Source organism: Cyrtonyx montezumae, unplaced genomic scaffold (genome assembly GCF_038088225.1).
Source record: "Cyrtonyx montezumae isolate F1298 unplaced genomic scaffold, pur_monq_1.0 scaffold_26, whole genome shotgun sequence".
Lineage (NCBI taxonomy): Eukaryota > Metazoa > Chordata > Aves > Galliformes > Odontophoridae > Cyrtonyx > Cyrtonyx montezumae.
The window spans coordinates 2,379,230-2,390,159 of record NW_027072003.1 but is presented as its reverse complement, the minus strand read 5'-3'; the positions used below and the strand labels follow the sequence as shown (position 1 = coordinate 2,390,159).

At 52.5% G+C, this 10,930-nt stretch overlaps 1 protein-coding gene across 1 annotated transcript; it reads left to right on the top strand.

The window, feature by feature from the left end:
• The first annotated feature begins 3,023 nt into the window (after positions 1-3,023).
• On the top strand, positions 3,024-4,752 carry OLFML3 (olfactomedin like 3). The gene is made up of 3 exons (XM_065740194.1): positions 3,024-3,224; positions 3,335-3,620; positions 3,883-4,752. The coding sequence occupies exons 1-3, from the start codon at positions 3,117-3,119 to the stop codon at positions 4,665-4,667; spliced, it is 1,179 nt and encodes a 392-aa protein (XP_065596266.1). The 5' UTR covers positions 3,024-3,116; the 3' UTR covers positions 4,668-4,752.
• Positions 4,753-10,930: the final 6,178 nt, after the last annotated feature.

Below are 10,930 nucleotides of genomic sequence, written 5' to 3'. Positions count from 1 at the left end.
AATTACAGTGAAACATCACTGTATTGATGTGTACAGCTTTTTTTTATACTCCTGTGACCATATCCTCCTGGATATGCCAACAGCTTCTTTAAAGCGCTCTTACTAAGACTTGTATACAGTACATGCATGTAGGAATTGCAACAAAAAAAAAAGGAAAAAAGAAAAGAAAAAAAATCAGATTTTAAAGTTTATTACTGAATTTAAAACTATTTTAGAAGTTTTGTATTGGTGGTGTTTTAATATTTTACAGAAAATGAAATATGTACATATTGATTAGAAAAACATAACAGGCAAAACTTCCTGCTAACCCCAAACGTTCTGTCTTTGTAATCAAAATGTGTAGTGATGATACTTGAACTCTGTACTTAGTGTTTGTCCAATTCTTACAACATCCCCGGGGATGGAGTTTGATGTATCCTTTGTATTTAAACCAAAATGAATTGATTCATGTTGGAATGTATGTGATATAATGCAATGGTTAGAGCTCATCACTGTAGCACTGAGAGAGGAGTAGAGCTTCACGAGAGAAAAGGATTCTTTCTGATTTGTTTTGCACAGGTATGTGTGATGAAGAGTTGTTTGGTGTGTCCCCTTATTGTAGTGCCTTAAATGATGATGTAGTGTGAATAGAGTTTACAGTGAGCTTGCCTTATGAGGGACCAGCAAGCCCCCGTTGAATTGAAGCAATTCTCTATGCTTCCCACAGCAAGAACAGCAGTTTGTTGCATAGGTGCATTGTCCTCAGTTTTAATGCTGTCATAAGAAGCAACGTTTTTGTTTGGAGTGAAGCAATGTCCCCTTACAGCTTTTCCTGGAAATGGCACATGTACTGTTAGATGTCTGTCGGTGCATTTCGAATAGGGTAGTGCTGGGAATGCATTGGAATGTTTAGTCTGATATTGCAGAAGTGATTAAATATGTGCAATCACTTTTTCTTAGATTAGTGTGGCGTTACCTTCCCCCACGTTAATAGTAGACATTTCCTGTACAATATTGCTAGCTTGGTGATAGGATATTTATACCAAAGAGAGCCTGCTGTAAAGCACATAATACCATTAAGAAGTTTCCTAATGCTGCTGCTAATGTGGAGTTGTTGGGAAGGTGTCAGCTGTATGCTAGCTAGTGTCAGGAGGAAATACAAGTACGCTTGGTTCCCTTGGGTCCCTCGTGCTGGGAGCTCTCTCACCTCCAGGACGCGGGGCAGCGTGCTGCCCGGGCGGCAGCGTTGCAGCAATAAGAGGTTTTGCTGACCTTGAATCCCAGTTCATAGCCCGGCCCGGTGGAGGGCGGTCCGGTTCTGTGGCAGTACGTGAGAGTTCACCTCTGAAATTCCTCACGGATAGAGAAGGGAGCGTGGGCTGAGCTGGAACGCTGAGGGTTGGTGCCTCTGTCAGCACAGGGCTCCAGGACTCGGAGCGGGGCGGTAGCAGTAGTGATGTTGCTCGGTGTGTTTCCAGTCAGAGCACTTGTGTAGGTGTGAGGATACCCCACTGGCCGTGCTGTTCTACATCGTTGGTGTCAACGACGCTTTGTTGCCGTTAAGCACTTTCTTCCTGTTTCCATATTACGTTGCTTGTTTGCAGTACTTACCTTCCGATACCTCTCGGGTACAGAGTTGTGCCTTTCCATCAAAGGCAAAAGTTCCAGTTCCTGCGTGTCAGGAAAGCTTTATGTCCTGTACGTAAATAGGAAAACGTTACATACGAAGTCCAAATTGGGGGAAAAAAAATAAAACACCGGTACTGAAACGTGCTGGCAGTTGGGATGAGACCCCCCCCCTCCGATCCCCCCCGGTGAAACACGAAAGCTCTCAGATGTGCTCACAATGCTCTCGCATTGTCCGCGTTTCCAAAAGCGTTGGAACAGAGAGGAGGAGATGGGAGCGACGTGGGAAGGATGGGACGTGCTCCTGTCCATCGAGCTGTGTCCCTGAGGAGCAGTGTGGTGGGGCAGGAGAGCTTCCCATCGCCGTGTGCCCCACGAGGAGCTGCATCCTTCCTGCCGTGCACATCACCTTTCCCACGAGCAGCTGGTTCGGAGCGGCTCCGTGCATTTTCTAAATAAACGTGCTATCTCTGGAACGAAATTGGGAGTCCCCCTTTGATTTCCTTTGCAAACCGTTCTGGGATTCACCTTTGAAGCTCAGTCCCATCCGGATCCCTGCGTGTGATCCGTGAGCTGCAGTCAGAGCTGTTCCTGTGGGCGACCTGCAGCCACGGCCCACTGCCCAGGCTCCCCTGCTTCGCCCCTAATTGACGGGATGTGCTAATTAACCTCCGACTCAGCGATTTCTTTTAGTACATTAAGCTCAATTGCTTCTAAGTGACAGGATTGGCACAGCCCTGCTTTCTCTTTTTCTTTCTTCCTTAATTTCAAGTTCTGAATGGTGCCGCATGTCCACATGGTCGTTTGTTGCTAAACTTTATATAACGTGTGATTTCAGATTCAGCTTGAAATATATCTATCTCACTACATGTAGCAGTACATTATATGTAACGTTAGTATTTCTGCTTGGATCCTTGATATTGCAATGGAATCCCTACTTTACTAAATGTATTTGATATGCTAGTTAACTGTGTACGATTTCCCTTTCTTTTCTGGTTGTGCTCTTCCTTTTTACAAGCCGCTAGGTGCAGGTAGTCCTGACGATTACTGATCTATGTTTGTATTGCTGATGTACTTAGGGGGGTATGTAAAAATCATTTTAACAAAAGAAATAGATATTTAAAGAATTTAATACTAACTATATGGGAAAAGGGTCCATTGTGAAAACATAGTTTATCTTTGGATTCAATGTTCGTCTTTGGTTTTACAAAGTAGCTTGTATTTTAAGTATTTTCTACATAATACGGTAAAAATGTAGAACAATTGCAATGCATCAATAAAAAGGGTTAATTTTCTGTACTCCATCCCCTTTGGTCGCTGTCTCTCTTGGAGCCCCGCAGCTCCGCGGGCGCCTGGGGGAGCCCGAGCGGAGCCGGCGGAGTTAAAGCGCCCGGGGCCGTCCTCCCGGAGCGGCGGTCGCCTCTCTCCCCTCGTCCCATCTGGATCCAATAAGGGCTGCGAGCATTCCTGAGCGCTGAGCCGCTTCCGCGCGGCCGCACTGTCGGGCGGCCATGGGGCCCTGGCGCTGCCTGCTCCTCCTGCCGCTCCTCGCCGCGGCCCCGCGCGCACAGCAGCAGCACTTCATGGAGTACGTGGAGCGGCGCCTGGCGCTGCTGGAGGTGCGGCGGGACGGGACGGGACGGGACGGGACGGGACGGGGTGGGACGGGGTGGGACGGGGCTGCGGGGTCCGCCACGCAGAGCCCTCCGTGACCCCTCGGCCGCCCCAGGAGAGGATCGCGCAGTGGCACGATCAGAGCAGCCGCTACTCCACGGAGCTGCGGGACTTCAAGAACCAGGTGCTGGGCATGTTGGAGACGGCGGAGAAGGAGCGCGAGGCGCTGCGGGCAGAGGCGGAGGGTGCGGCGGCGCGCGTGGACCGCCTGGAGCGCGAGGTGGACTACCTGGAGACGCAGAACCCCGCGCCGCCCTGCGTGGAGGTGGACGAGGTGCTGATGGAGAAGCAGGCGGCCACGGCCAAGCAGAGGAAGAACGAGAAGTACACCAAGCTGACGGGTGAGGGCTGCCCCAGCCTGCCCCGCGTGGTGCTGCTTCCCTGCGGCTGCATCCCGGGCAGAGCCCTGGGTCCGGGGCACGGCTGGGGGAGGGTCTCCCTGTAGGGGCCTCTGTGTGCCATTGGGGACGGCAGAGATGCTGACCGTGGGCGGTGCGGAGCATCTCCAGGGACCTGCGCGGGGCTGGGTGGGACAGGGACCCACCGCGGTGCCACCGGGGCGGGAGCGGCCCTCGGGCTCTGACCGCTGCCCCCTATTTGCAGACTGCAGTGACACCATTGCGAGCGTCAGAGCCATGAAGATCCTGAAGCGCTTCGGCAGCTCCGCGGGGCTCTGGACCAAGGATGCTGCGGGGAGCTCTGAGAAGATCTACGTCTTCGACGGCACCGCCAACGACACGGTGTTCGTCTTCCCCCGCATGCGGGAGTTCACGCTCTTCTCGGCCACGCGCCGCGCCGCCCGCATCAAGCTGCCCTACCCCTGGGTGGGCACGGGGCACCTGGTCTACGGCGGGTACCTCTACTACATCCGCCAGCAGGGCCCCTTCCAGGTGATCAAGTTCGACCTGGCCAACAAGACGGTGGTGGACAGCTCGGTGTTCCCGGCCGAGGAGCAGATCCCCGTCTTCGGGCTCTCCCCCTTCACCTACATCGAGCTGGCGGCCGATGAGGAGGGGCTCTGGGCCATCTACGCCACCAAGGAGAACGAGAAGAACATCTGCCTAGCCAAGCTGGACCCCGACTCGCTGGACATCGAGCAGATGTGGGACACGCCGTGCCCGCGGGAGAACGCCGAGGGCGCCTTCGTGGTGTGCGGGGCCCTGCACGTGGCCTACAACACGCGCCTGCCCAGCCGCTCCCGCGTGCAGTGCGTCTTCGACGTCAGTGGGACGCTGACCCCCGAGGAGGCCTCGCTCGTGTACTTCCCCAAGCGCTACGGTTCCCATTCCAGCATGAAGTACAGCCCCCGAGAGAGGCAGGTCTACGCCTGGGACGACGGCTATCAGATCATCTACCGCATGGAGATGAAGAAGAAGCTGGAGGTCTGAGGGGCCCCTGCCGGGGGCCCCTGCAGCAAAAGCCTGGACTGATGGAATGAGGTTTTCTACTCTGTGATGCAATGAATAAATGCTATGCAGCACGCTGCAGCCGCCTGCTTGGGGGGAGTGTGGGGCACTGGGGGCTGGAGCGGCAAACCCCACGCTGCCCTCAGCAGCCCCAAAATGCCTTTCCTGGAGGGTGCCTGGAGCTGTGAGTGTGGGGTCTGGGCTGTGGGCCCTGGGCAGGGCTCCGAGCAGAGGTTGGGCTGGAGTTGGGCAGCTCCTGCTGCAGTGAGAGCACCTCTGGGCCTGGCCGGGGCCTGCCATGAACAAAGCCGCAAGCAAACAGCGCAATCCCTTAATCCAAAAGGACAAGTGGAGGTTCTGCTCACACGCTGGCGAGGCCTCCAGCCAGCAGGCGCCACATGTTCCTCATTTTCTGAGTTTCACATCTAACAATGCACAGTTGTCTTCCCTTTGGCAGATGCTTTCTGTAAGGCCCCGTTCCCTGAGCCCCATCCCTGCCGCGGGGCGATGCGTCCCACATGGCAGTGCCTGAGACTGAGGGCATGGGGGCAGCCAGGGGCTACAGCCAGCACACACTGGGGGGGGAAGGGGGGGGCACAGTCCCAGGAGAGCCCTGGGTATGGGGATGTGGTCTGGCAGCTCTGGCTGGAAGCTGCACAATAGCAGCTCCCCATGCACTTCCATGTGTACCTCACCCCTGGGGGATGGAGGGTTGGTCCGTAGATGCCACCAGTCCTTCACAGCCACAGTGTGGCTCATTCTTGTCTCAGTTCCTCCACATGCCTGAGGATGCAGAGGTTGAATACGGGATGTGTGTGCATCACGGAACTTTGTCCACAACAGAAATCAGCTCTGGAGATAAACACTGTGCAAAGCCTGGAGCTGCTCTCACCATGGAGGGTCACTCCTATGGGGCTGCAGTTGGGGTGGGCCCGGCCCTGAGGTTCCCCTACGTGGTCCTGTGCTGCCCCTCAGAGCTGACCTGATGCCTACACCAAACTCTTCAGTATCTTAATTAAATATCTTCTGGTTCCTTCAGAAAAAAAAACGTTCAAATACACACTCAGAAGGACTGTAACTGGATGGTGCAGAAAGTTCAGCGCAGTGCAAGTCAAGCACAGAAATCAGCCAAGTGTGACTGTCAGGTTCGTTTATAGCCCTTTTCACAATCAATAACTACAGCCACAAATGCAGTTTTCTGAAGTTGTACAGATGTAAATAACGACGGGGCATGGAGGGCTGGTGCTGGTGGTTGGACTGGGTGATCCTGGAGGCCTTCTTCAGCCTTAATGACTCTGTGGCTCTGTCTTAACCATTTCTCTAGCTTGAATGAAAGCTGATGGCTCTACAGCAGGAAACACCAGGTAACCAGGCACAGTGGTCCTGCAGGGCCCATGTGGGAGGATGGGGCTTTCTCTCTGCTTTGGTGGCTGTGCTATAGCCACAAATTCCACACTGTAGCACTCTCCCAGGCTCGTAGGTTCATAGGTTCATAAGGTTGGAAAGGACCTACAAGATCATCTAGTCCAACCATCCTCCTATCACTATCCCTACCCAACTACTAAATCAAATCCCTAAGTGCATGTGTGTTGAGGTGGGTTTGTACAAACACTTTGGGAATGAGAGGCAAAATGAAGAAATATCCACAGTGCCTGAGTGGCTTACAAAACGCAGCACTTACCTGGAGCTCCACGTCTCCAGAGTGCTTCAAGGAGCATCAATAAATTAATCCTCAGAAAAACCTCTGCTGCAGAACAGCATTGCTCAGGCAGAAATTGAACCCAATCCGTACGAGGGTCCCTCTGCTCGTGGCACCCACAGCCCCCAGCTCTGTGTGGGCAGCATTGGGCAGTGACATTACCCCACTGTGGTGGTGGGGGAGGGGGGTTTTGAGATACTCTGCTGTGTCCTCACGTCCCTCCTCTCCTCGACTCTGCAGCTCCTCGCTCCTTAATTGCCAAATATTTTATCTCTTTAAAGAAGACTCTGTGTAAGTAATAATCCTTTTCATCTCTCTCCTCTCAAAAAATACTTCCCTTTGGAAGGCAATCTGATAAAGTAAATTGAGAAGTTAAAGTGAGGATGGAGAAAGAAAGATCTCCCGTGGCTAATTCCTTCCTCTGTCTCATCCTCGAGCCTTTTCTGCCTCATCCTCTGCCTCTTTTCTTGCTCTTTTCCAGCTCATGAGAGCTCTCGATGGAGTGGAATGATTCTTCAATAGGAAACTACAATTAAAAGTGAGCAACTCAGAGGAGCGTGAGACAAAGATGCCATTGTACTGCAGCAAGAAGGGGAACAACCACTCCATCTGACACCCTCCTAATGGCAGCCTGGCATGGGTAGACCACAGCTCTCAGCTCCCAGAGGTGTTTCTGCCCATGCAACATCCACCAGGGGCTGACCCACACGCGGGGGGGGGTGGGAATGCTGCATCCAGGGGGGGTTGATGGGAGCGTGAGAGGGAAATAAAGTGGCAGCAGCTGCTGTGGGTCCTCTGCTCATTGCAGCACGGAATAAGCAAAACTGGGATTGAAAATCAAATCTTTGGATTCGGAGCTTACAGCCTGAGCTGCTGCATTTGCAGTGCAGCTTTCCAATCTTTCCTGGACAGTGTCAGATGCCAGCAGAGCTTGCTGTTGTTTCAGTACTTTGATCACCCCGCGTACATCCCTCCCGGCCATGCTGTCAGGTTTGGGGCCGTGAGGGAGGCCTGCAGGCAGTCACCCATCCCAAGGGCTTCGTGCATCCTCAGTAGGGAATAAGTGCTTTAATGGCACTGTCAGCTCTGTTCTGCTGCTGAGAGCTCTCACCTCGGGCTAAGGAAACCAGGTGGACCACAGTGCTCGAGATTTGCCCAGACCAAAGGCAGCGCAGTGTGGGTGTCCCAGATCTTCTACCTGGGTCCGAGGGCACTGCTTGGGCACAGAGGGGAAGGGAAGGCCAGATGTTAACTCTCAGAGGCACTCTACAGCCAAATGAGCCCCTGACCAAACCCAGCCCCTGGCTGTGTTGTGCCCACAGGGCAGTCGTTGCTCACACATCCGATGGGGATGCATATATGATGTCCCCTCCCCCCCAGCAGACACAGCCTACTGCTGCTGAATGATTTCCTCTGGAGACCACCTCGGTTTGTGCCTATTGTTCTCTTGTGCCAAATTCCACCTCTCAGAAGGAAACTTGATTTTTAACTGCTGTGGGTTTATGGCAGAAAATAATGAAAAGGGGCCCTGCAGCACCAGGCGGGCTCAGAGACCCCCACTCCCTGCCCGGGCTCCCTCTGAGATCTCTGCAGTTATTGCTGATGCTGTGGCTGCCCTCATCCTGGCTTCGGGGCAGACTGTTTCCATGGCAACGGAATATGCTGTAGGATTTGCATTGAGCCATTCATGCCACCGTGCTTTATTGGTTTTAATGAACTGCCATCCTCCCAGCAGCCAACACGGGGTCTTCAAAATGTGTGTGCCGTAAATTCCGTCCTTTTAATTACAGCTGTCGTGAGAACGCCACATACACCATTGTATTTGCATGGCTGCATTAAAAATATGTAAAATAGGTGAAAACTCAAAGCAGAGCGTTTATTGAACACGCAGTGACATTGCCACTGGCAGCAGTGGTGCTGGTGAGCAAGCAAAGCCACCAGGGATGCCCGTGGCACCAGGTCCTGTGCACCCACACAGACCCAAAGCCCCTTCTCCCAGGCTCACCTGCAGCACTGGTCTCCGCATAATGTTCTGAAAATTGAAGGATTGATCTTTTTTTATTTATTTTTTTTCTTTCTCCCTCCCTCCCGTGGAGACACAAACAGCAGCATGAAAGGAAAAACCATGACCCTGTGCCCTGGGTCCCTGCCAGCACTGCGGGATGCTCCTCCCTGTGCCCCAGCTGTGCAAGCAGAGATCAGAGGCTGAAGGCGCTGCGTTTGCATCTGGGAATGATGACTTCACAGTAACAACAGAGCTGCTGGGCCCCAGAGGTCATTCTTGCATGATGCATTGTAAGCATCAGGTACTTGATGGAGCAAGGTGTTTAAATAAGTGCACAGATGTATGCAGCCTTAATGCCAGAAAAAAAATGATCAATGCACTGTTGAGAAACCCACGGGCAAAATGAGAAGCCCAGGGCTGAGAGATGAGTGAGATGGAAAACAACAGAAGTAGAAAAAAGGGAGGGAGGAAAAAGTGAGGTCAGGATCTCAGGGACAGGGCCATGCTCTGCTCAGTCAAGCTGTAATCGCTGATGGGCTCTGGAGAGTTCCTCTGCCCCACGTCTGTCCCCAGCAGTCCAATGTCACCCTGTGCCCCCACCATTAGAGCAGCAGTAATTACATGTCACTCCTGCAAGCCTGTCATTGTTCTGTGAAACTGGAGACCATGAGAAAGAAACCAAAAAAATAAAAAAGGAGTATTTAAGGAACATCTGGGAGTGCTGTTCTGTGTTGACTTTGTTTGTGTTACTCAGAATAAAGCTGTTCCCCCGTGGCTGCCTGCAGACACAGCGAGCAGTGCTGCCATCCCCAGCCCACACTCCTGGCTGCTGCCATCACCTGTGGGCGGTCACGGGCGTGCAGTGGTCCTCCACACTTTGCTCTGTGAGAACACCAACTTTGCAGTGGGTTATTATCATGTAATTAAGAGAAGTGCTGAAAAGGAGAAGGAGCGATAAAGGCGGCTTTAATTCCGGGGTGCCGCCTGTGCCAGCTTCAGCTGTTCTTGGAGTTATAATCCTCCTGTAGATGAAAGGGAAATATCTGCACTTGCACAGCGTGTCTACTTCCCATTGGTGTGACCAATCTTCTCGAGGCGGTGACGTGCACACAATGGTTTGATTATCCCCTCCCCAGGGACAAGGACGAATCTCAGCACTGAAAACCTAAATGTGGGGCTTTGAGCCACCGGAGCGTGGGTGTTTTCTCTAGCATGACATCCCGTTTTCCAGCAGTGCGAGTGACACTCAGCACCGAGCAGAAATTGATTATCTGTGTGAAGCAAAGATTAAAAATAGCAGCTCTGTGTCAAACCCCACGTATGTTTTGACTAAACCCCAGATAACGAGAAGAATGGATGAAAGACGGAGATTATACAGAGAGCACTGAAAACCAAGAAGCTGGGATTAAAGGAGAAAAAATATGTGCGTGGGTTAGTGCAGTTAATGAGTGCTGAGTGCCACCCTGGTACCCAGCTGGGATCGCTGCAGCTCGCTCAGGGCACAGCTGCCACTCCACACTCACAGTGCAGTGCCTTTGGTCTGCAGAGCTGCGGGGCCCATCGGTGATGCCGAGCAGCTGAAGGCTCCATCCAACACAGACCAAAGCTCAGGGCCAACAGTCAGCCTTCAAACTGCCTCTGTCAGCAGTTATTTGGGGTGGATAGAAATCCTCAAGGGTGAGATGAACCCGTGCACCCCCGTGGTGTCCCTTGGTAGAAGTCCTCAGTACTCAGTGCAGGAAAACGACAGCAGTTTTACCACCTTTTGCTTAAGTGGGCTCTAAGCACTTGAGATTGCGAGGGCTGTTTTTAGTTCTGTGTCTATTATTCATCAAAGGGAGTGCACAGATCGTCTCAGGACAATGGAGAACTGCAGCACGTGGGCTGTGCTCACACCAACTGGTGATAACTGGTGTTATCACCCCTTCATTAACGTCAGCCGCGATGGCTGCAGCCAGCTGAAAGCGCAGAGCACGCTTCTGCTGCCTCCATGAGACCAGCCAAGAGTTACAAATGAAATTTTATTGAGTTTCGGCTTCTATAGCATGTGGCACACAATGAGAATTAAGACACGAGGTGTGATGAGCAAGTACATACTGGTCCATCACTGAACGGCGGATTTGAGCTACCCAGAAACACAAACGTCCTCCTCTGCGCTCGCAGGAGCTGCGATGCTCAGCAAAGGCTGATGCTGTGACATTTAAGGAGAATGCAAACTGAAGCTGAGCTGATGGATGCAGCCACTGCGAGCACGATGCGAGGGGAAACGCTGCCTTCCTAGCAGATATCGCTTCGACTCAAAAAAGCAAAACGTTTTAATTGACTTGATTGAATTACGGTGGAGCAAACAGCACTAATGCGTTTAGCAACTCGAGAGAAAAATCCAGGATGTGAGCAGCTGTCTGAGAAAGGTTGGCTCAACGAGCTGCTCCGCAGAGCTGGTGCTCGCAGTGCTCGCTTCTGCAGCCCAGCAACCAGGAAAGTTTCAGTTTTGAAGACCTGACCTTCCTGCAGGGTTTGGGCACCGGATCATAATTCATC